Source organism: Salvelinus namaycush, chromosome 29 (genome assembly GCF_016432855.1).
Source record: "Salvelinus namaycush isolate Seneca chromosome 29, SaNama_1.0, whole genome shotgun sequence".
NCBI classification, from domain to species: Eukaryota; Metazoa; Chordata; class Actinopteri; order Salmoniformes; family Salmonidae; genus Salvelinus; species Salvelinus namaycush.
In genome coordinates, this window is record NC_052335.1 from 17072196 (window position 1) to 17098041 (window position 25846).

Consider the following 25846-nt stretch of genomic DNA (forward strand, 5'->3'; position numbering starts at 1 on the left):
GCTCTTCACAGATGAAAGCAGGTTCACACTGAGCACATGAGCACATGTGACAGACGTGACAGAGTCTGGAGACGCCGTGGAGAACGTTCTGCTGCCTGCAACATCCTCCAGCATGACCGGTTTGGCGATGGGTCAGTCATGGTGTGGGGTGGCATTTCTTTGTGGGGCCGCACAGCCCTCCATGTGCTCGCCAGAGGTAGCCTGACTGCCATTAGGTACCGAGATGAGATCCTCAGACCCCTTGTGAGACCATATGCTGACACATGCACATTTGTGGCCTGCTGGAGGTCATTTTGCAGGGCTCTGGCAGTGCACCTCCTTGCACTAAGGCGGAGGTACCGGTCCTGCTGCTGGGTTGTTGCCCTCCTACGGCCTCCTCCACGTCTCCTGATGTACTGGCCTGTCTCCTGGTAGGGCCTCCATGCTCTGGACACTACGCTGACAGACACAACAAACCTTTTTGCCACAGTTCGCATTGATGTGCCATCCTGGATGAACTGCACTACCTGAGCCACTTGTGTGGGTTGTGGACTCCGTCTCATGCTACCACTAGAGTGAGAGCACCGCCAGCATTCAAAAGTGACCAAAACATCAGCCAGGAAGCATAGGAACTGAGAAGTGGTCTGTGGTCACCACCTGCAGAATCACTCCTGTTTTGGGGGGTGTCTTGCTAATTGCCTATAATTTCCACCTTTTGTCTATTCCATTTGCACAACAGCATGTGAAATTTATTGTCAATCAGTGTTGCTTCCTAAGTGGACAGTTTGATTTCACAGAAGTGTGATTGACTTGGAGTTACATTGTGTTGTTTAAGTGTTCCCTTTATTTTTTTGAGCAGTGTATATATATATATATATATAAAAGATAACTCCACACACAGAGATGCGTACAAAGCTCTCCCTCACCCTCCATTTGGCAAATCTGGCCATAATTCTATCCTACTGAATCCTGCTTACAAGCAAAAAATAGTGCAGGAAGCACCAGTGACTCGGTCAATAAAAAGTTATCAGATGAAGCAGATGCTAAGCTACAGGACTGTTTTGCTAGCACAGACTGGAATTTGTTCCGGGATTCTTCCGATGGCATTGGAGTACACCACATCAGTTACTGGCTTTATCAATAAGTGCATCGATGACATCATCCCCACAGTGACTGTACATACATACTCCAACCAGAAGCCATGGATTACAGGCAACATCCGCACTGAGCTAAAGGGTAGAGATGCCACTTTCAAGGAGCGGGACTCTAACCCGGAAGCTGATAAGAAATCCCGCTATGCCCTCCGATGAACCATCAAACAGACAAAGCGTCAGTACAGGACTAAGATTGAATAGTACTACATTGGCGCCGACACTCGTCGGATGTGGCAGGGCTTGCAAACCATTACAGACTACAAAAGGAAGCACAGCCGCGAGCTAACCCAGTGACACGAGCCTATTAGACGAGCTACATTACTTCTATGCACTCGTCGAGGCAAGAAACACTGAAGCATGTATGAGAGCATCAGCTGTTCCGGATGACTGTGTGATCACGCTCGCCGTAGCCGATGAGAGTAAGACCTTTAAACAGGTCAACATTCACAAAGCCGCAGGGCCAGACAGATTACCAGGACGTGTACTCCGAGCATGTGCTGACCAACTGGCAAGTGTCTTCACAGACATCTTCAACCTCTCCCTGTCAGTCTGTAATACCAAAATGTTTCAAGCAGACCACCGTAGTCCCTGTGCCCAAGAACACTAAGGTAACCTGCCTAAATGACACCGACCCATAGCACTCATGTCTGGTCATGGCTCACATCAACACCATTATCCCAGAAACCCTACACCCACTTCAATTTGCATACCTCCCCAACAGATCCACAGATGATGCAATCTCTATTGCACTCCACACTGCACTTTCACACCTGGACAAAAATAACTCTTATGTGAGAATGCTACTCATTGACTACAGCTCAGCGTTCAACACCGTCAAAGCTCATGACTAAGCTTAGGACCCTGTGACTCAACACCTCCCTCTGCAACTGGATCCTGAACTTCCTGATGGGCCGCCCCCAGTTGGTAAGGGTAGGTAACAACACATTCGCCACGCTTATCCTCAACACGGGGGCCCCTCAGGGGTGCGTGCTCAGTCTCCTCCTGTAGTCCCTGTTCACTCATGACTGCATGGCCAGGCACGACTCCAACACCATCATTAAGTTTGCTGATGACAACCGTGGTAGGCCTGATCACCGACAACGACGAGACCACCTATAGGGAGGAGGTCAGAGACCTGGCCGTGTGGTGCAAGGACAACCTCTCCCTCAACGTGATCAAGACTAAGGAGATGATTGTGGACTACAGGAAAAGGAGGAACAAGCACGCCCCCATTCTCATTGACAGGGCTGTTGTGGAGCAGGTTGAGAGCTTTAAGATCCTTGGCGTCCACATCACTAACAAACTAACATGGTCCAAGCACACCAAGACAGTCGTGAAGAGGGCACGACAAAGCCTATTCCCCCTCAGGAAACTAAAAAGATTTGGCATGGGTCCTCAGATCCTCAAGAGGTTCTACAGCTGCACTATTGAGAGCATCCTGACTGGTTGCATCACTGCCTGGTAGGGCAACTGCTCGGGCTCCAACCACAAGGCACTACAGAGGGTAGTGAGTACGGCCCAGTACATCACTGGGGCCAAGCTTCCTGCCATCCAGGACCTCTATACCAAGCAGTGTCAGAGGAAGAACCTAAAAATTGTACTCCTGCCACCCTAGTCGTAGACTGTTCTCTCTGCTACCACATGGCAAGATGTACTGTGGAGCGCCAAGTCTAGGTCTAAGAGGCTTCTAAACAGCTACCTCCAAGCCATAAGACTCCTGAACATCTAATCAATGATTATTTGCATTGCTGCCCCCCCCCCCCCTTCACACTGCTGCTGCTCTGTTTATTATCTATGCATAGTCACCTTAATGACTCTACCTACATGTACATATTACCTCAACTAACCAGTGCCCCCGCACATTGACTCAGTACCGGTACCCCCTGTATATAGCCTCACTATTGTTATTTTACTGCTGCTCTCTAATTATTTGTTACTTTCATTTCTTAATTTTGGGGGGAATTTTTCTTAAAACTGCATTGTTGGTTAACGGCTTATAAGTAAGCATTTCACTGTAAGGTCTACACCTGTTGTATTCGGCGCATGCAACAATTAAAATTTGATTTGATACAGACAGCCATGCTAGTGGTAGCCTAGTGGTAAGCAGCAACCCTGTGCTTTAGTCATGTCATTAACCAGCCATGAACCAGCAAGCCCAGGGGTCGGACCCCAGCAGTGAGCCATGCTCTGCTACCCTCTGTGCTCCTTCTCTCCAGTTACATGATAATGAGCGGCAATGCAGAGGCAGTCAATGATTCAGACAGGCAGTGGATATTTTGACTTAGTTGTGCTTGACCCAATAATGTGTTTAGACTCAGAGACTAAAAATGTATTACCGTTTGTACATGAAATCTAAGCACATTTATGGAATGCTGGTACTTACCTTCCAATGACTGGGGATTTGCTACCATTCATAGTGTTAGTCCTCTCCCATGGTTTCCTGGGCATGTCTGCGGAGGAGAGAAACACAAAAGCATTAGAGATATTACACTGATATAACAACCACTTCATCAGAAGACAAAAAAATACTGACTGAATGTCACGTTCCTGACCTGTTTTCTGTTAGTTTTGTATGTGTTAGTTGGTCAGGACGTGAGTTTGGGTGGGCAGTCTATGTTTTCTGTTTCTATGTTGGTTTAAAGGGTGACCTGATATGGCTCTCAATTAGAGGCAGGTGGTTTTCATTTCCTCTGATTGAGAGCCATATTAAGGTAGGTGTTTTCACATTGATTGTTGTGGGTGGTTGTCTCCTGTGTCTGTGTTTGTCGCGCCACACGGGACTGTTTCGGTATGTTTGTTCGTTCGGTTTTTGTGTAGTCTATTTTCCTGTTCGTGCGTTCTTGACGTTATATGTAAGTTCGTGTCCAGGTCTGTCTACATCGTTTATTTGTTTTGTTTCTATTCAAGTGTTCGTCGTGTTTTCGGTTTTGTTTAAATAAATAATATGTCGAACTACAACGCTGCATTTTGGTTCAATCCCTGCTCCTCCTCTTCGGATGAAGAGGAAGAGGAACGCCGTTACACTGAACAAATCTGCCAAACTACATTAACTGCTGGCCAACACGGATTAGGATCCTGGTGGTCTGAATGTGGAAGGTGCATGTTTCTGTTCTGGTCCTGTGTATCTCTGACCACTACAGTCCTGTACTGTATCCTGTACCCCACTCGCCTGGTGTGCTACAGGCAGACACTTTAGGAGTCGTGGTGCCCTCGCTGCCGCCGTCGTCCTATTGGAGAGAAGCACAGTGAGTTCAAAGGTCAGAAGTTATAGGTCAGGCAGCTTCAGATGATCAGAAATGTGACCAGGCATTTAGTTAATAATCCACTGAGGGAGATCCATTGATCCTCTTTAATGCCACCAATGACCCTCAAAGAGAAACATATGAAGCTCCAAAGACATCCAGAAGGGATGGATACAGAATACAAACACCAGGCTACTGAATTATAGATGGGTAGACTAGATAGATACTGTCAGGCAGGATATAGAGATTAACTTTCCCTGGCCTCTGTCTATCTGTCATACTCACAGCTCTCTGCTCCGGCTCAGGCGATGATCCCTTCTCTGCAATTCTTCTCCTGAAAAACACCACAAAATATTAAAGTTATAACATGTTATATTGTATGTCAAAAAAAAATATTCTCACACCAAATTACTTTTAAATAATGTTTGGCTAACGTGGTACTAACAGCTACTGTACATGATCTGCAATGATATGGCACTCAATGAAAATATATATATTGACAAGAAACATTTGGACCTCAAGCCCACCCAAACATGCTGTATCCCTCCTCTCTCCATGTTTCAAATGTGAATGTAGTGGACAAAAGGAACACCTATGTGAGAATGCTGTTCATTGACTACAGCTCAGCGTTCAACACCATAGTACCCTCAAAGCTCATCACCAAGCTAAGGATCCTGGGACTAAACACCTCCCTCCAACTGGATCCTGGACTTCCTGACAGGCCGCCTCACAGGTGGTGAGGGTAGGTAGCAACACATCTGCCACGCTTATCCTCAACACTGGATCTCCACAGGGGTGCGTGCTCAGTCCCCTCCTGTACTCCCTGTTCACCCACGACTGCATGGCCAGGCACGACTCCAACACCATCATTAAGTTTGCTGACGACAACAGTGGTAGGCCTGATCACCGACAATGACGAGACAGCCTATAGGGAGGAGGTCAGAGACCTGGCCGGGTGGTGCCAGAATAACAACCTATCCCTCAACTTAACCAAGACTAAGGAGATGATTGTGGACTACAGGAAAAGGAGGAACGAGCACGCCCCCATTCTCATCGACGGGGCTGTAGTGGAGCAGGTTGAGAGCTTCAAATTCCTTGGTGTCCACATCAACAAACTAGATTGGTCCAAACACACCAAGACAGTCATGAAGAGGGCACGACAAAGCCTATTCCCCCTCAGGAAACTAAAAAGATCTGGCATGGGTCCTGAGATCCTCAAAAGGTTCTACAGCTGCAACATCGAGAGCATCCTGACCAGTTGCATCACTGCCTGGTACGGCAATTGCTCGGCCTCCGACCGCAAGGCACTTCAGAGGGTAGTGCGTACGGCCCAGTACATCACTGGGGCAAAGCTGCCTGCCATCCAGGACCTCTACACCTGGCGGTAAAAATTGTCTAAGACCCCAGCCACCCCAGTCATAGACTGTTCTCTACTACCGCATGGCAAGCGGTACCGGAGTGCCAAGTCTAGGACAAAAAGGCTTCTCAACAGTTTCTACCCCCAAGCCATAAGACTCCTGAACAGGTAATCAAATGGTTACCCGGACTATTTGCATTGTGTGCCCCCCCCTCCCCAACCCCTATTTTATACTGCTGCTACTCTCTGTTTATCTTATATGCATAGTCAGTAACTATACATTCATGTACATACTACCTAAATTGGCCCGACCAACCAGTGAGCCCGCACATTGGTTAACCGGGCTATCTGCATTGTGTCCCACCACCCGCCAACCCCTCTTTTTACACTTCTGCTACTCTCTGTTCATCATATATGCATAGTCACTTTAACGATACCTACATGTACATACTACCTCAATAAGCCTGACTAACAGGCAGTATATAGCCTTGCTACTCTTTTTTCAAATGTCTTTTTACTGTTGTTTTATTTCTTTACTTACACTCACACACACACACCTTTTTTCCTCGCACCATTGGTTAGAGCCTGTAAGTAAGCATTTCACTGTAAGGTCTACACCTGTTGTATTCGGCGCACGTGACAAATAAACTTTGATTTGATCTGAAAATGTTTACCTCCTGGCCAGGAGGGCGCTCATTTCCTCCATCAACCCCCCTCCTCCAGGTGCCCCTCCCAGAGGGCCGTTCCCTCCAGGTTTGGCCCCTGTAGCGCCAGCCAAGCCCCCAGCCATGGCTGCAGCCAGAGCAGCTGCCGCATCACCACCACTATCACTCTGAAGGATAGAGAGAAAGGTCAGAGTCAGAGAAGTAGTGGTAGACCATGTTACAGAGGCACATAACTGGGGGTCAGGTATGGTGGAGTGAGGCATATGAAAGCGTGAAGTACAGTATGGGCTACATGATTTAAATGTATCTGAAGTGAGTGGCAGCTCCCAATTAGTGCTGAGTAATTCGTGTTTTGAGGTTGGTTCGGTTATTGTTAGATTATTTTTTAAATAATTTCAATATTTTTATATTACGAAATAATGACATTACAATGATTTGAGCATTTTAATGGAAATTCCAAAGGCCAAAATGTGGACCAGTCAGGTAGACAGGTCCACATCAATAGAAAAATGGGAAATTACTATGAAATAATCAAATATTAGAGTTTTGTATATTACTTAGTTTTTATTTGATTTTTCATTCCTCAAAGTCATCATTTCATCTCTACTCAGGCAGCAGCAGTCAGCCAGCCAGGCCATCTAACGTTACGTGCTCCCCACACTGTACTGTCTTCAGTCGTCCTATTTAGCTAGCCAGCCTAAATACTGTAGCCTACAGTATGCTGCAGAGCTGTCTGACAAAATAATTGTACTAGTTCTTCAAAGTAGATAAGGTATACTTTCACAAACTGTCTCTGTCCCTCTCATCGTTGTGTACATTGACTTGATTTGACTTGATTTCTCAGATTTCTCTCGTGAATGAAACAGCGAGCTGGGCTCACCAAAAAAAGTGAATTAAATGGAATTCAAGTAATTGAACAGAAGTCGATTTAATAACCAAAAAAACTATGAAATGTTAGTTAATAGCTCAGCACTACTTCCAATAGAGGGGATATAAAGTGTGACTGGTGCTGGACAAGATTACAAGCCTGTGAGGATATGGTATGAGACAAACAGTGGGTGTCTGTGTAAGGGTAAGGACTTGTGGGTGTGTTTCTGTTCTGTGCGTGTCGGCCTCTCACCCTTGGCACTTTACGCAGCTTGGCTCCAGCGAGGGCAGCGGCCAGCCCGGACAGGGGGCGGTCCTCCGAGGGGGAGAAGAGGCCGGGCGGCAGGGGAGGGGCTGGTGGAGGGGGAGGGTGGGCCTGGCCACCGAGGGAAGGTGGGGGTCCGGGTGGGGGAGGGGGCCCACCGCTGGTAGGGGTGAGTGTGGGGGGTAAGGGGGGAGGGGGAGGAGGGCCTGGTTGGGCAGAGGCTGTGGGGGTCACAGTGGAGCCGGGAGGGAGGGGGGGGAGGGGGAGGGGGGGTGGGCAGCACCGGCGTCAACACTGTGTCTGTATGGGGGGAGGAGGGAGAAGAGTAAACAGTCAGTATCAAAATGTAGGACTCACAGAAAGAGCAGGAGTCACGAGTTCTCTCCTATTTAGTTAATCCTCACACAAAACTCAGGCTTCCTAAAGTACCCATACTATATTCAGCATCAATACTAACATTATCAGGCTTGACCATTTATTGGGTAACTTTAGACTTTAAAACTTGTGTGTGAAGACACAGCATGAAGTCGCCAACATCCCCTTGCTGTTTGTCATACAACATGCATGCATATCAGTGAGTTGTGGCAATGGCCTAAATGTATCCATTTGAATGAAGCAAATGGAGACATCCAACACATAAACAAGACAGAAAATGCATTGGACACAGGAAGTCTAGCAGCCTTAGTTAGGTCAATATCGGCATATGCCTGCAAGAGCAGCCCTGAACCATGGAACCACAGAGATGTATTAACTGTAACAAGTAGCTTGTAGAAAATCATTGTGATTCCTCAACCCAGACAGATGATTGGATCAATAAGCCATGATGGAACGTGCCCATATTGAGCTCCTGTTAATGAGGGCGTGACCTATAGAATTAGGAATTCGAATACTAATTATTAGAATAGTAATTTAACTGGATCTCTATAGTGTGACCAGTTTCCTTTCAGCCAATGAGAGAGGAGACTGGAGGGCAGAGGTCACTAACACGGGTGGGTCAGTCCAAGTGGGAGAAATAGTCGCACTGAATCATCTACATACACAGTGCATTCAGAAAGTATTCAGACCCCTTGACTTTTCACACATTTTGTTACGTTACAGCCTTACTCTAAAATGATTAGTTTCTCCCTCAAATCTACACACAATACCCCATAATGACAAAGCAAAAAAAATGTTTTAGACATTTTTGCAAATGTATTATAAACTGATTCAGACCCTTTACTCAGTACTTTGTTAAAACTCTATTATGTTACAAAATAGTCTCATTAATGCTACTGGAGTGTTTGAATTATGTCAAATCTGAACTTTTGAAACTGCAATGGTTTTCAGGAAGATTTCAAATGTGGATAACTACTATTGAATTAAATGTTATTTCTCATAAAGTTAATAAGGTAATCAGATGTGATGGCCGGTTAAGGAAGAATAATAAAAAGCTTGTCCTCATTTGACATGGTTGTTAGAGGTTATTAATTTATTTGGATCCCCAAATGCAGAGGGGACAGACGTGTATGCTAACTATTCTATTTATGAGAGGGAAAAAATTATCTTAATATTATTGATTCCAGCTGCTGGATAGCTTCTGACAGTGAAAATCCCTCTAAAGACTGCCCCCGGGTTCAGTCAGTCATTTCCTAATCAAAATACATCTAATATCTATGTTAATTCCTCCGCACCAGCATCCCTCCCGTTCCCTTGAAACGTACAGTAGTGTCATGACAAGAACCCTAAGTGAACAAGGATAGAGCAGAAATGAGTCTCCATCTATCAGTCCCTTTTGTATCACGTATACAAGCCTACGGTCACCAGGTCCAGTAGGCTTGATGAACACAACACTGACATGACAAGTGAGGGTGAAAAGTCATGGTAACATACTAAGGTCATCACAATGGTGAATTGCAGAAAAATAATAGTTTGAGGTGATAAAAAAAAAACAAGAAGCAAAGGAGAAACAAAGAGACATTGATCCCTCCAGACATAGCTGCAGCGATCTATAGCTAGATGCAACAGAGCCCCCTGTCTGTGAGTGCACACTTGCACACATACATGCCATGCCATGCCCAGACACCATTCAAACCAGTTCACCAGGCAACTCAAGACCACGAGCAATAGCATGGACATACATGGCGAGAGTATGCTGACAGAGGCCAGACATACACCTGACCAACACAGATTAACAAGCACCTAGCAGACCTAGAGCCACACTATCCACCGCTGCAGCCAGCATTGGCACCCAGTGCTGGGCCGAGCTGGTTAGGGCAGGCCCGCTACTCCCTGGCCCCCCGTTAGTGGGTGAGTGGAGGTAGAGAGCGAGGCTGAGAGAAGTGAGGCCTTACCCTGCTGGGCCAGAGGGTCTGCAGGCTGAAAGGCCTCTGGAGCCGAGGAGCAGGAGTCTCCCAGCTCAGAGAGGTTTACAGAGAGGTCAGCAGAGGCAGGGGGAGCTGTGGAAGGAGAAGGGACAACAGCAGGCTGGGATGAGGGAGAGGACACAAGGGGAGCGATGGGGGAGACAACAGGCGACTGCTGGCAGGACAGGGACAGGGAGAGAGGGGGCAGCGGTGGAGGGGGCGGCGGGGTGGGAGGGGGCGGCGGGGTGGGGTTGCTGCTGTTGCCAATGGTGACCGGTGAAGGGGCAGGGAACATAGGAGGCCCATTGGGGGAGGGGGGTTTCTGTGACAAGGGGCTGGGGACTGGGATGGCAATGACAGGGCGAGGGCCTGTTGCCTTGCCCGGGGGGCTACTGATCATGACTGGGGGCGAGGGGGGCAGAGGGCTGAAGTTTGTTGCTGACCACACCAAAGACTTGGAGGGGGTTGCTGGGGCCGGGGTGGAGGGGGTTGCTGGGGCCGGGGTGGGGGGCGTGGGAGGGACGGGCTGTCGCCTGGGGACTGTGGCGTAGTGGGGCAAGACTGGGTGGAAGGCGGAGCCTAGTGAGGTGGCAAATCGGGAGGCAGAGTGACGTAGAGGCGGGGTGGGGGGTGTTGCAGAGGAGGGTGACAGGGTGGGCGGAGGGTAGTTGGGGGTGGTGGGAGACACAGACGTAGAGGAGGTCTTGGAGGAGTACTCTGGAGGCGGAGGGGTGTAGAGGGTACTTTCAAACGCTGAACAGGACAGGAGAGAAGCAGCCACCGTGCAGCCACACAAGGGGGAAAAGAACACAGGAGAGGAGAGAGAGAAAGGGGGAAAAACAGAAAGAACAGAGAGAAGGGGGCAAATGAAGCAGGAAAAACCAGCACAGACCTAAATCTCCTTTTTCTATACTTGTCTGACAGAAAGGATGCTACTATTAGTACACAAGGTTAGCAGTTGAGACAGAACCTGAGGCACACTCTGTAAACAATGCGTCAATGTGTACACATGGATAGAGAGGCAGCAGAAAAACAGAGACCATAGTACTTTCAGTCGGGAGCGCTTGGCTTGGCCGCTCATTGAATGAAGCCTAATCAAGTGATGCCCACTTCAAACACTTTATTAGCCTCTGGTGAAACTCACAGGATCAACACACACCAGACACAGCACTGGTCAGTCACTCACTCTGTCCATGCTGCATCCAGCCGCTCCATACCAGGACTGAGCAAGCAGAACAGTTGTATTCTATACATTTAGAAGTCAAAGAACCACAATTGAGACATGACACCAATTTGGACATGTTTTGTAAATTGTTCTAACAATAAGCAAATGGTGCACAGACTCGAGTACAATCTAAATGAACTAAATAAATAAAACGCTTCAATATGTTTGGGTGACTCCAGTTTAAATCAATCACCCCTTACTTGCATTCACCATTACCTAGTTTCTATCAGAACGATTTCAAGTCAGAATCTCCTCTTTCAAATGACAAGGAGTTCGCTCCTTGTCTTACAAAACAAAGAAAAAAATACCATCACAAAGTCTGTTTCTCATCAACACACACATCAGTAGTATCTTCTCATCTCTCATGTAAAGTACAGAATTAGTGAGGTGAGCCATTGCGGAGGTAGTCTCGCTGGGTGGTCACACTGCCAGAGCCTGACTGCATGCTCTGAATTATCCATGCTCTGTTTTGTTGTGGCCCCAGCCAGCGTAGCCCCAGAGTTAGCCCAGAGCGGAGGCCACTCATGCAATATGTTGACTGAGGGGCAATGCTGCTAATCCTTTGTGCCGGCCTCATTCTGCTCCACTGACCCTCAGTGGCAGCCACACACACACACTCCTCCAGCCAGAAGACTTACTCTTGCCCAAATGTTTGTCTCTTTTTCCCGATCCCCCAACTCTCCTCTCCTCTCCTCTCCTCTCCTCTCCTCTCCTCTCCTCTCCTCTCCTCTCCTCTCCTCTCCTCTCCTCTCCTCTCCTCTCCTCTCCTCTCCTCTCCTCTCCCTCCCTCCCTCCCTCCCTCCGGGTGGTAAGTGGGCAGAGGCAGGCCCCAGCTTTGCTCTGTGATTCCAGAGTAATAACACACACACACCTAACTAACCCCAAAATGGACATACACTCCATCTCCTCCATACACACTAACTAAATGTAGCCTAGTGTGTAGCCTAGTGTGTTCCCTAGGAGAGTGGCCTACAGAAGAAGCGGACCAGTATAGGGCGGGCCGGTCTAAAACCATCACATCAGTAGTAGGAATGGCTGGATTAAAGTTGTTGACATTCACACAAGGAATCCCTTGTTCTTTTGAATGCGATGAGTGGCATAGCTAAAATGAGACAGACGCCACAGTGTGCCGGACACATCAGGAAGCTCATTTCAGATAGTCCATGGATCTGTGGATGCCCTATTAGCAGACCTCTCCTCAAGTGTTCAGTCAGAAGTTGAGGTATGGTTACACACAGGATCAGCATGGCATCCATTAGACACTGACGACATCCAATGGAATACTAAACATACTATGAATGAAATTGGAAATCCAACCAAAAGCTATTGCAAGGCTATGTACATTAGGCCAACAGCGCAAATGTTTGTTTTTCCTGCAGGAAAGACAACTAGAAGCGTATTAAAAGTGCATACTCACACCTCAAACCCAAAAGCGTCCCAAATGTTACAGCAACATGCAATGCAACATTGTTTCTTGTGTTGGTCTTGTCATGTTCTGTGTGAATTGGGTCGTTATGCATTTATTGTATAAATGTCCTGGGAAAAATAAAGTGAACTCTGTACCATGATATGTTAGTTATGTTGATGTGCTCCTGCAGTGCAGGCAGCATGTTAGCCTTGATGGTTCATTTTTCTCCTACTAACACAGAATCTGGCCCAGCTAATGTGATGATTGTGGCACTGAACCATGACAACACTGGCTCCCCCACTGACCCAATATGTAGCAGCAATGCCCATCTCCCATCCTTGATCCTCCCCTAACCAAACCCAGAACCAGAGTCCTGCACCTGCCTATGCTTTGCCGGGCAGGCTGGCTGGGGTTCCCCCTACCATCCACCAACACATAGTCAAAGCCATCCCTGGTCAAAACAGGACCCATTTAACAGGAGTAGGCAGAGAGAGCTGAGTGTGTGTCAGTGTGTGTGTGTTCTTGCCTGCTCGCTGAGAGAAGCACCTAAACACTCCCCCTATGCCCTAGCGCCACTCAAGCTGTTCCACGAGCCCGTCCAACACACAGGCAGATGGGCAGAGAGAGATGGGAGAGGAGCCTCGCTATAAGTCACACTAACTAATGAGCGGCCAGGGTTGGCTGAGTAGAGTCAGCGTCTAGGCTCCGCTTCAGACTCCAGCTAAATGTCAAGCTGGGATTTTACACCCAAGACGACTCTTTGGAAGTACTACTGCTAAATGAAGTGAGATCTAAGCCCACTCACCTGTTGGTGACTATTCTGTCATTTTGTTCTGTGTCGTCAGTGTGTACTGTACTACCTTGTCCTGTCCTAGACATCAGATGTGTGCATATGCGTGTTGATGTGTGTGTGTGGAAGTATGTGTATGCATGTGGGCGAGTGTGTAAGAGGTAAGGAAAAAGGCTTGGCTGCTCACCGGCGTTGGAGATGCGTCTCCCTCTCTCCCAGTCCATCTGCTCTCTGTCCAACTGCTGCTCCTGGTGAGTCTCTCGCTCCATCCTCTCCCTCTCCTGCTTCTCGCTCTCCATCAGCTCCCACTCTCTCTCCGTCCGCTCTCTCTCCAACTGCTCTCTCTCCGCCCGCTCTCTCTCCAACCGCTCTCTCTCCAACTGCTCTCTCTCCAACTGCTCCTGACGCTCACGCTCCAGGCGATCTCGTTCGACGCGCTCCACATGCTGCCTCTCGGCGCGCTCCCTCTCCCTCTCGGCGCGCTCCCTCTCCCTCTCGGCGCGCTCTCTCTCTCGCTCCTGACGCTCACGGTCTTGACGTTCCCGTTCACGCTCCCTCTCCAGCATCTCACGCTCCAGCCGTTCCCTCTCCTGGCGCTCGTGCTCCAGCCGCTCGCGCTCCATCTCCTTCTGCCTCTGAAGCTCCTGCAGCTGCCTGCCATGGGGAGAGAGGAGAGAAGAGGTTAGAGAGAGGAAGAGAAAGGGGTTGATGAGGAGAGACGAGAGAGGAGACACCAGACGAGGAGACACCCGATGAGGAGAACTAAGACAGGAGAGACCATACAGTCAAGAGAGGAAACCATAGAAGAAAAAGGAGAGACCATACAGGATAGTGGAGAAAGCAGAGAGGAGAAAGAAAAGAGGAGTGGAGAAGATGGGGTAGCCTAGCGGTTAAGAGCATAGGGCCAGGTAACGGAAAGGTCGCTGGTTCGAATCCCCGAGCCAACTAGGTGAAAAATCTATCAATGTGCCCTTGAGCAAGGCACTTAATCCTAATCGCTCCTGTAAAATGTCAATTAAGAGATGAGGCCCTGACCTCGTTTCACACGCTGGCCTAACGCACCACGCAGACCCACAGGCAGTGCTGTCACTTGGAAAAGGCCTTTTTGTCATCATTATATAAGCTTGTTGTCATTATGTAATTACTGTTCTGTGCAAGACAAACCGTTACGCAACCACAGCTAGCTCTGCACATTTGTTGTTAAACACAACAATGTCTTCTTCTGGCTACAGCCTCCCATTCTGTAGTGATAAGGACAGAACCTGTCTGTTATTCAGCTTCTACTGGCATTTACTGCATAACATTCACCAAATACCTAAACACATCAGCTTGTTCATTCCAACTAGGTCTGCTGAGGTCGGATAGGAGCTTCTCAGGTTGGGAATGACTTATTTCTGCAGCGAGAAATCTCATCACTAGAGGGCAGCATGCTGTAATAAGAGATGAGGCAGGCTGCCTCCTGGGGTAGCCTGCTGTAGCTCACTGTGACTCTGGCTGGTTGGCTGCAGCTCCAAGCCATTTCTTCTCGCTCTCCCCATATCACTACCATGGAGGCTGTGACTGGTACCCGCCTATTCTGTTTGGCTTCATCAGCCTCAACCAGGCCTGCTGACAAATATTACCCAGACTGTCATAATAACACTGCAGATCCCCTATCCATGACTGTCAATTTGGGACATTTTGGATTGGGTCACATCAATACAATTGAAGCCTTGACCAAATTAACCTGTGGTGCTTCACTTGTATAGGGACAAGCTGCAAGCCCTTTTCCCTCAGTCACTCCTTCACCCTACTGTTCAGGTTGAATCATCAACATCAGTCATCAGTTTCAAATGCTATCTGGTGTCACACCTCCCCCGCGCTCCATCTGGCCAGGAGCTAGCTACACACACCTGTTCCGCAATGATGTCACAGCCAGACACCCCCCTCTAGGTTCATCACCTGAATACTCTACCCCACCAGTCACCAGCCAACTTCCCATTGAACCCCTCCTACTTCCCTGGCCCTGCATCCCCTGGTGGGGCAACATCAAGTCTCCACACACCCTTTAGAGAGGAACATGATGGGAAATAAAAACACTTTCCTGGCTCAAGACAGGCCTGGAGGAGTATGAAGTCCTATCACGTGGTGTAAACGACTTACAATACCCCCGTTTATGAATAACAGCACTTCCGCTCCCCTTTTCCTATAAGTGCACTGTGTGTGTCTATTCTACACTATGTGCTCTGAGAGAAGAAGTGATAAGTCAAAGTGGAAACCGGACACAAATAAACCCTCAATGTGCCAAGTCAGGGGATTACAGGTTCAATCAATCCATGTTATTCACCCAGAATGACTTCATGGGCTCTAGTGAACTAAGACTAATGATTTACTGGAAGGCAAACCATCGCTCTTCTCTTTTTGATGGAGATCGAAAAAGCCTTGAAATAATCCATCATTAACATATATAGCTTAAGAATGACATGAAAATTATTTCAATGTTACTTAAGACTGTAAAGCTTCAGCTAGTAATACAACTAGAAACAGTTATGGGCCCAGGCAGCAATCCACTCTGTAGGCTAGAGTAGCCAGAGAAAGGGCTGAGAGAGAGTTAACAGATTTAGTTGGTGGAGATCCTCTCTCTCCCAGAACCAGCGTGGAAGCGGCTGAGGAGGCTTTCACTAGCTGTTGCCTCAGCCAGGCTTCCCCCAGTACCACTGACCCCATTATCCATATTCACTAGTCTCACTCTACAAGGTGTCCCCATATCACACTGTGCTGTTATCGAAATGTAGCTGTACCCAGCAGGCTCCCATGAGGACGGCTATTCTCCTCGCCACTGGTGCACTTCATAATGAAACTGCCTTGTTACAGCAAGACAGGGAGCACAGAACAGAGCACTCCCGTCCTAACTTCACTAAAGCCCCAGTGCAGCCCTCATCTACCTCTTCTCCATCCTCCCACGCCTCCCCCTCCACCTCTTCCCCACCTCCCTCTCAGAGTTAATTAAAGAGCAGGAGTTTTGTTTTGCTCATTAGGCGCTGGGCCACTAGAGGTCTGGAGGCAAGGTATCTGGCTCGAAGGACCACTCCCAGGGGTTTCGCTATAGGATAACATCCCCTTATCTCCACGCTGATATAGCTACAGTAGGGAGTACAGCAGAGAGTCTACTATATAAGGTAGTGTATATCAGCGCTAAGATAAGAGGCATTACAGTGATTAGCATATACTCCACCCCGGGGGCAGTCTGCGAGGGCAGCAGCTCCTCCACAGAGAGTATCAAACTGTGACAGGAGTGCTGACAGTGCCGGAGACTGCTGCACAAGCAGGAGCCTCTAAAATATCACAATTAAAGTGTAGAATATTATCAGTATGCCCGAGGTTAAATGTAGGCGGGATGGTGTTGAGAGCAGCAGGAAGGGTTGATTATGCACACCACTAGAACGAACGACAGGGTTAGAGAAGGTCAGTGGTGGATGATGCAATTGACGTGCAATGTCAATGACACCTATATGGGGAGTGGTTACACCGTACAAAACAGAGTGAAACTGTATACAGGATTGGTAGTAACGGAATACATGTAAGAAGGATGACGTAAACCAATCAACCCGGATTATGAGGAAAAACAACAACAAAATGATCATTGTGCTTGGTTCATAGAACCGGGCTTACGTCAGTAACCTGCGGTAGCCACTAGATGTGGTTTGTGTTTTCTTCCTGCAAATGTTGCTCTATCTTTTGAACGGTTTAAACCACAAAATATTATGACCCCATGCCTGTAATATAAGACTCCCTCCACAATTCCCACAAGCAATAACAGAGTGGACAAGCCTAGGAACTAAAATCAGACAGGGGGGAAAAGAACATCAATTATGATGTTATATTCTACCTTGAAGATGATACAAAAATATTGCCTGGTGAGCTTCTGAACTTCCCAATACCTTTCTGATGCATTTCAGTCACTCTTAAGCATACTACCTTCAGCTTGAAATACTGTCAAAACTGTCAGACTGATTCGTAATAAACTGTCATAGCTACAATAAAAAAATTCAACATTGTCCGTTGATTACATTAGTTTTTACATGGTGGGGTTTGGCGAAAAAAAGAAAAAAATCTAAATGGGATCAGGGCCCAAAAAGTTTGGGAACCCCTGCTTTATACGGAACAAGGCTTTACCAAAAATAATGTGTTTTACAACGTAGACCTTTGGTTAACTTTGGTAATGGTGACATGACATACCTGTCCACAGCAGTAGTTCAGACTATTTCCATCTAGTGTATTTATTGTACATGTAACACTATGTGACACACACTGAAATCCCTGGCATACGAGACCATAACATTCCTACACAACACAAAGGAGAACAGTTATAATAAGCACTAGGCCTCATCATGTCTGTTAGACGAGATTGCGTGGCGAGAGGTGGTGGTGGAGAGGAGGAGAGTCATAGGACAGAGTCTGCTTGCCATTCGTCAAGGGGATAGCAATTTGTTTACATCCAGTTTAACTTTCAAGGAAGGGACGTCATGTTAAAGTAATGTTCTCCTTGAGATGAACATGGATATACAGTACCAGTCAAAAGTTGACACCTACTCATTCAAGGGTTTATATTTTTACTATTTTCTACATTGTAGAATAATAGTGAAGACATCAAAACTATGAAATAACACATATGGAATCATGTAGTAAGCAAAAAAAGTGTTAAATCAAATTAGATTTTATATTTGAGATTCTTCAAAGTAGCCACCCTTCACATTGATGACAGATTTGCACTCTTGGCATTCTCTCCACCAGCATCACCTGGAATGTTTTTCCAACAATCTTGAAGGAGTTCCCACATATGCTGAGCACTTGTTGGCTGCTTTTCCTTCACTCTGCAGTCCAACTCATCCCAAACCATCTCAATTGGTTTGAGGTCAGGTGATTGTGGAGGGCAGGTCATCTGACGCAGTACTCCATCACTCTCCTTCTTGGTCAAATAGCCCTTACACAACCTGGAAGTGTGTTGGGTCATTGTCCTGTTGAAAAACAAATGATTGTCCCACTAAGCCCAAACCAGATGGGATGGCGTATGGATGCAGAATGCTGTGGTAGACATGCTGGTTAAGTGTGCATTGAATTCTAAATAAATCACTGACAGTCACCAGCAAAGCACCACCACACCTCCTCCTCCTCCATGCTTCACGGTGGGAATCGCATATGTGGAGATCATCCGTTCACCTACTCCGCGTCTCACAAAGACACGGTGGTTGGAACCAAATATTTCAAATTTGGACTCAGACCAAAAGGACAGATTTCCACCGGTCTAATGTCCATTGCTCGTGTTTCTTGGCCCAAGCAAGTCTCTTCTTCTTATTGGTGTCCTGTAGTAGTGGTTTCCTTGCAGCAATTCCACCATGAAGGCCTGATTCACGCAGTCTCATCTGAACAGCTGATGTTGAGATGTGTCTGTTACTTGAACTCTGAAGCATTTAGTTGGGCTGCAATTTCTGAGGCTGGTAACTCTAATGAACTTATCCTCTGCAGCAGAGGTAACTCTGGGTCTTCGTTTCCTGTGGCGGTCCTCATGAGAGCTAGTTTCAGAGCTTTTGCGACTGCACTTGAAGAAACTGTCAAAGTTCTTGAAATTTTCTGCATTGACTGACCTTCATTACTTAAAACAAACATCTTTTTGGTTACTACATGATTCCATGTGTTATTTCATAGTTTTGATGTCTTCACTATTATTCCACAACGTAGAAAATAGTAAAAAGAAAAGAAAAACCCTGGAATGAGTAGGTGTGTCCAAGCTTATTACTGGTACTGTATCTGAAGCAATAAGGGATAATAAATACAACTACACTGAACAAAAATAAAACGCAACAAAGATTTTACAGAGTTACAGTTCATATAAGGAAATCTGTCAATTGCAATACATTCATTAGGCCTTAACCTATGGATTTCACATGACTGGGAATACAGATATGCATATGTTGGTCACAGACACCTTTAAAAAAAGGTAGGGGAGTGGATCAGAAAACCAGTCAGTCTCTGGAGTGACCACCATTAGCCTCATGCAGCGTGACATCTCCTTCGCATAGAGTTGATCAGGCTGTTGATTGTGACCTGTGGAAAGTGGTCCCACTCCTCTTCAATGGCTGTGCGAAGTTGCTGGTATTGGTGGGAACTGGAACACACTGTCGTACACATTGATCCAGATCATCCCAAACATGCTCAATGGGTGACATTTCCAGCTTTCAGGAATTGTGTATAGATCCTTGCGACATGGGGCCGTGCATTATCATGCTGAAACACACTTCTCCAGTGTACCAGTGGCCATCGAAGGTGAGCATTTGTCCTCTGAAGTCGATTACGACGACAAAGTGCAGTCAGGTCAAGACCCTGGTGAGGATAAGCATGCAGATGAGCTTCCCTGAGACTCTTTCTGACAGTTTGTGCAGAAATGTTTGGGTTTTGTAAACCACAGTTTCATCAACTGGCTGGTCTCAGACGATCACACAAGTGAAGAAGCTGATGTGGAGGTCCTGGGCTGGCGTGGTTACACGTGGTCAGCGGTTGTGAGGCCGGTTGGACGTAATTCTCTAAAACGACATCAGGGGCGGCTTATGGTTGAGGAACGAACATTGAATTCTCTGGCAACAGCTCTGGTGGACATTCCTGCAGTCAGCATGCCAATTGCACGCTCCATCAAAACTTGAGACATCTGTGGCATTGTGTTGTGAGATAAAACTGCACATTTAGAGTGGCCTTTTATTGTTCCCAGCACAAGATGCACCTGTGTAATGATCATGCCGTTGAATCAGCTTATTGATGCCACACCTGTAAGTGGATGGATTATCTTGGCAAAGGAGAAATGCTCACAAACAGGGACGTAAAGAAATTTGTGCAGAAAATCTGAGAGAAATACGCTTTTTGTGCCTATGGAAAATGTCTGGGATATTTTATTTCAGCTCACGTAACATGGGACCAACACTTTACATGTTGCGTTTATATTTTTGATCAGTGTATTTAGGGATAAAACTCTCAAACAGTCTAACAATACAATGTATCATCACTATTAGGGTGAGCCAAGCTGGAGCATTAACAATACATATCTGTCTTGCTGAAAGAGGGGAAGGCAGCTCCGTGCAGGTCCTACTGAACAGAACAATGGGACCAGATCAGAAATGATGAAAGGATTCCTCAGCGCATGTTAAAACACACAAACACAGAATTCCCCTCACTTTCTCAGGAGCCCTACATGTACACCGAGCCGGGTGGGAAAAGGTTGATATGTACATGACTTCCTCTCTCACATTTAAGATATTGAAGGCTTCAAAGATGTGAAAAACCTTGGTGATCCATTTACTAGTCTCAGTTCCTGACATGCGTTGCCTGGGGAACGGTTGCTAAGGGAGTGTAGACAGCACACGGCCTGAATCCGAACGTCTTTCAACAACTTACTACTACCACGGACTCAAACACAAAAAAGCTTTGTCAGTATTTTACAAGAAAACGAGAATCGCTTGAATGTGCTGTGTTTGACAAATTAATTATTTAGACAGTAGGAAACCAGTGCGGAGGAGGAGGACATTACAGTATGAAAGTGTCAGAACGAGGGCAGACTATTAATACAGACAAAATTAGAACCAAGGTTGGGGCAGGAGCTAGGGCTGGGCAATATGGCCAAAATATCACAATATTTTTCACATTTCTGACAGCATGGCGGTATTTTATGTTTCTGAATAAAAGTTCTAAATGTGTTTTATGAGTAGTGCATAACCATTGAATGGCAACACATGAATTTGGAGTGCTTTTTAATGGGCTTTCTCCATTCTGATGGTTTTATACTTAACCAAACTAGTACAAAACTGACAAAGTAGTACAATTTGTACAACTTTTCATTTTATTTAGCACTCTATCATAATATAGTTATAGACAGTATTGCAAAAATCCATACCGGTATGTGGATCCTGGTATACCGTTATTCACGATATAGTCGCCGAGCCCTAGCAGGAGCAGATGTTAGACAACATGGTCTACATCCAATGAAAATGCCAAAACACAATTCCACACTGAAGAGTGAGGATCTTTGGAGTGGTCTTGAGAACTAACTGCACACAGTCCAAGCTTTAGGGTGTAGCAAGTGTGATGCTTCTCAGCGGTCCTTGATTCTGACAGCCAAGGGAAGCAGAGCCGCACAATCACAAAGCCTGGCAAGCCCCCAGTCCAGTTGGTCAGAGAAGCTTTCCGCATTGGCCTGAACAGTTCTGTATCAGTGGACTGAAGCCCAGTTAGTCCATATGGAGCTACTCTATAAATGACTCCTTCCAACTCTACAGCTCACAGTTACTTCCAGGTGTCCCCTAACCAAGCGCAGCAAGTCGGACCAGGGGCCTCATTTATAACCATTGTATAAATTTCACACTATACATCTGCGTGCGCCATTCAAAAATAAATAAATGCATGTCTAAAAATAGAGATTTATAAACTTGGCACACAACATACGCACGTTTCCCGTTATAAATCTGACACGTCCTTAAACTGTGTATGCGTGAACTAGCATTATAACTCCGCATGGAAAACGCCCTGCATCCACCTTTTATGGTGACTTAATGCCATTTATTTGCTGTATAACTTGGAACTTTTTGAATTAGTCCATGTTAGTTTCTGATAAACTCAGCAAAAAAAGAAACATCCCTTTTTCAAGTCCCTGTCTTTCAAAGATAATTTGTAAAAATCCAAATACCTTCACAGATCTTCATTGTAAAGAGTTTAAACACTGTTTCCCATGCTTGTTCAATGAACCATAAACAATTAATTAACATGCACCTGTGGAACGGTCATTAAGACACTAACAACTTGCAGACAGTAGGCAATTAAGGTCACAGTTATGAAAACTTAGGACACTAAAGAGGCCTATCTACTGACTGAAAAAACACCAAAAGAAAGATGCCCAGGGTCCCTGCTCATCTGCGTGAATGTGCCTTAGGCATGCTGCAAGGAGGCATGAGGACTGCAGATGTGGCCAGGGCAATAAATTGCAATGTCCGTACTGTGAGACGCCTAAGACAGCGCTACAGGGAGACAGGAAGGACAGCTGATTGTCCTCGCAGTGGCAGACCACGTGTAACAACACCTCCACAGGATCGGTACAGCCGAACATCACACCTGTGGGACAGGTACAGGATGGCAACAACTGCCCGAGTTACACCAGGAATGCACAATCCCTCCATCAGCGCTCAGACTGTCCACAATAGGCTGTAGGTGTGTTGTAAGGCATGTCCTCACCAGACACCACCGCCTATGGGCACAAACCACCATCGCTGGACCAAACAGAAAAGGAAAAAAATGCTCTTCACTGACGAGTCGTGGTTTTGTCTCACCAGGGGTGATGGTTGGAGTCGCATTTAACGTAGAAGGAATGAGCATTACATCGATTTGGAGGTGAAGGGTCCGTCATGGTCTGGGGCGGTGTGTCACAGCATCATCGGACTGAGCATGTTGTCATTGCAGGCAAACAACGCTGTGCATTACAGGGAAGACATCCTCCTCCCTCATGTGGTACCCTTCCTGCAGGCTCATCCTGACATGACCCTCCAGCATGATAATGCCACCAGCCATACTGCTCATTCTGTGTGTGATTTCCTGCAAGACAGGAATGTCAGTGTTCTGCCATGGCCAGCGAAGAGCCCGGATCTCAATCCCATTGAGCACGTCTGGGACCTGTTGGATCGGAGGGTGAGGGCTAGGGCCATTCCCCACAGAAATGTCCGGGAACTTGCAGGTACCTTTGTGGAAGAGTGGGGTAACATCTCACAGCAAGAACTGGCAAATCTGGTGCAGTCCCTGAGGAGGAGATGCGCTGCAGTACTTAATGCAGCTGGTGGCCACACCAGATACTGACTGTTAACTTTTGATTTTGACACCCCCCCGCCCTTTGTTCAGGGACACATTATTCGATTTCTGTTAGTCGCATGTCTGTGGAACTTGTTCAGTTTATGTCTCATTTGTTGAATCTTATGTTCATACAAATATTTACACATGTTAAGTTTGCTGAAAATAAACACAGTTGACAGTGAGAGGCCGTTTCTTTTTTTGCTTTACAAAGAGTTTACAAAGAGCAATGACAAATTTGATCAAATATTTTTGGAGGTGTTGGCAGAATGTTATCTTTTGCAGTAACTTAGGCTGTATTTGGAAAAGGACTGACAGTTTCTGAAAGACAATAAAATGGCACATTATTGTGGACATGTCAGCTCTTCTCACTAACAGCAAATGGCTGCATTTTTTAAATTATGTTTTAAATTTTTTAAATAAAAAAAGAAATAATCATATCACCCATTTGCACAAGATACTTACTTACCAACCACTAGAAAATGTGCGTGCGCATGGTCTAAACTCTGTGTCGAAGTAATGACATTCTCATGCCAAGTTCATTTTTTATAAATCGTAACCTTTGGGAGAAAACTGGCGCATGGTTGTTTTGGGATACATTTTGTATTTCATCACGAGGCCCCAGAACACTAGTCAAAGCCAAGGAGAGGAATTGGTTTTGTCCAACAGCAGCCCTGTGTTAGACAATAACAGAACACAAGCACTATACATGTAGTCTGACACAGCTGCAGGTGCTTGATACCACCCCTCCACTACTGTTATTGTGTGATCTCAACTACTGTTACCATGAGATCTCAAACACATACCGTGTGATCAATGTCAAGCAGCAGATAAATGCTCCTCATTAGCAGCTCGTCTCTAAATGATTCTGTCAATCGGGTACAGAGCACCACATTATTTCCAATCTCCCTGCATCAGTATGGAGAATATCTTCCTTTTGTCTCACCACCTGACAGATGCTAGAAGCAGGCACAGTGCTACAGTCAAACTGCTATAGTCTCACACCAGCTACTTATACATCCCATTACACTCTTTTAATCTAATGGTAGGTTAATACTGGGTATCTCTGGGACTTTAAAGAGGCATCTAAAAGTCTTGGCTTTTGTGAGTCATGTCTTCAGAAGGACTGGGATTTGGGATTGGAAGAGAGATTTCGGGGTAGGGAGAAAAACATCCAAATCCACATATTTGCCTATGTAATCTTCTGGAAACCACGACCAGCGATCTTCTGACAGAGGACATTGATCTAAATATTTATTTATAGCGTGGTTCAAAGTATGACACTGAGAAATAGTCAGCGTAGATATAGTTATGCGTGACGAAGCACGGAATGTATTTAAGAGATGGATATATAAACAGCCAAGGCTCAATACATGTGGTCATTCAAGAATTTGGTATGCCATTGTTGGACTGGATTGCTGCAAAACTTAAAACAGGATTTCCACATTATGTGTATGAATGGCTGGCTTTTTCCCCTCAAACACACACGTATATAGGATTTGTGACACACACAGTCACACACACTGATCCCTGGGATGCCAGGCTGCTCTGAGGCCATAGCTGAGTAGTGAGAGCGGTTTTGGCTGGGGCCGCGCCTCTAGTCTCTCCAGCTGGAGCTATGAATGCTGACAACGTTTAGCTAGCTCGTCTGGGCATGTTGCTGTTAGCTAGCACATGGACAAGCAGTACTACAGTAGTCAGACATGACACAAATTACCACCATAGCTGGATCCTTCGTTCTGTTTTGCACTACAGAATAAACTTTGAGAACAGTCAGCCCTCAAATGCTAGTTACCTAACGTTAGCTAGCAAATCCGAGTTGAAACAAGCTAGCTAGCTAATTTTAGCTGGCCAGGTCGGATTTGCTTGGTTGGCTAGCTAGCTAATAGCCAATGCTATGGCAAGCAAGGTAGAAATTAAGTCAGCTAGCTAGACTGTTATGCTAATAATGATGCTAACCTTTTAGCTAGCTAGCTAATGCCAGCAAGCTAAATACATGGCTCTGAGTCTAGCTGGCACTGGCAGAAGTATGGGGTCACGTGAGTTACAGCATGGTAAGAGGGAATTCATTTCTTCAACATCTTGCTCACTAGCTAGCTAGCAACATTAGCAAAGCCAGCTGTAGTCACATATTGGCTACCTAGCAACCTGACAATTTCTGGAGGCAGTGGAAACACAATTTGAGCTAGCCCACCAAGGCCAGCCCATCCCGGATTGACTTCAAAGTGCCAATTGAAACTGGGCTCAAGTCAGCTGGGCCTCTTGCTTTCTCTCCCCATCCCTCTCCTTTTAATTTTACTTCTGCTCCCTTGATCCTTAGTATTTTATGAAGATATTCCAAGCAGAGAGGAAGCAGCAAGGTCTCTCCCCTATCTGGCCGAAATAACTTGTATGTATATGGAAACTGGTATGCATGTATGCAAGCATGACATTGATAGATGTGACTGGATGTAGGCCTATAGTAGGCCTATAGTATAGGCATCTCTGTTTTCTCAGTGTTTTGCCAGTACGGGACCATTATCATTTATTTATTCTAATTTTAAATGAATGTAGTTCTGTCCTTGAGCTGTTCTTGTCCCTTACAAAAAAAGATTGCAGTCGGAGTGCAGTATAACTTCTGTACAATGCAGTATAACTGCAGTTAAAGTGCAGTAACTGCAGTATGCTGTAAATACTGCATCCAAAATAACTTATTTT

At 46.2% G+C, this 25846-nt stretch overlaps 1 protein-coding gene across 1 annotated transcript in view; it reads right to left on the reverse strand.

Moving 5' to 3' along the window:
• Positions 1-25846, reverse strand: part of LOC120024352 (protein enabled homolog) — a 150943-nt gene that overhangs the window by 6991 nt on the left and 118106 nt on the right. Inside the window, 9 exon segments of the mRNA XM_038968576.1 lie at positions 3517-3583; positions 4303-4360; positions 4661-4709; positions 6407-6564; positions 7518-7787; positions 7789-7829; positions 9860-10624; positions 13482-13689; positions 13774-13948. Coding sequence (XP_038824504.1) covers positions 3517-3583; positions 4303-4360; positions 4661-4709; positions 6407-6564; positions 7518-7787; positions 7789-7829; positions 9860-10624; positions 13482-13689; positions 13774-13948 — 1791 coding nt within the window.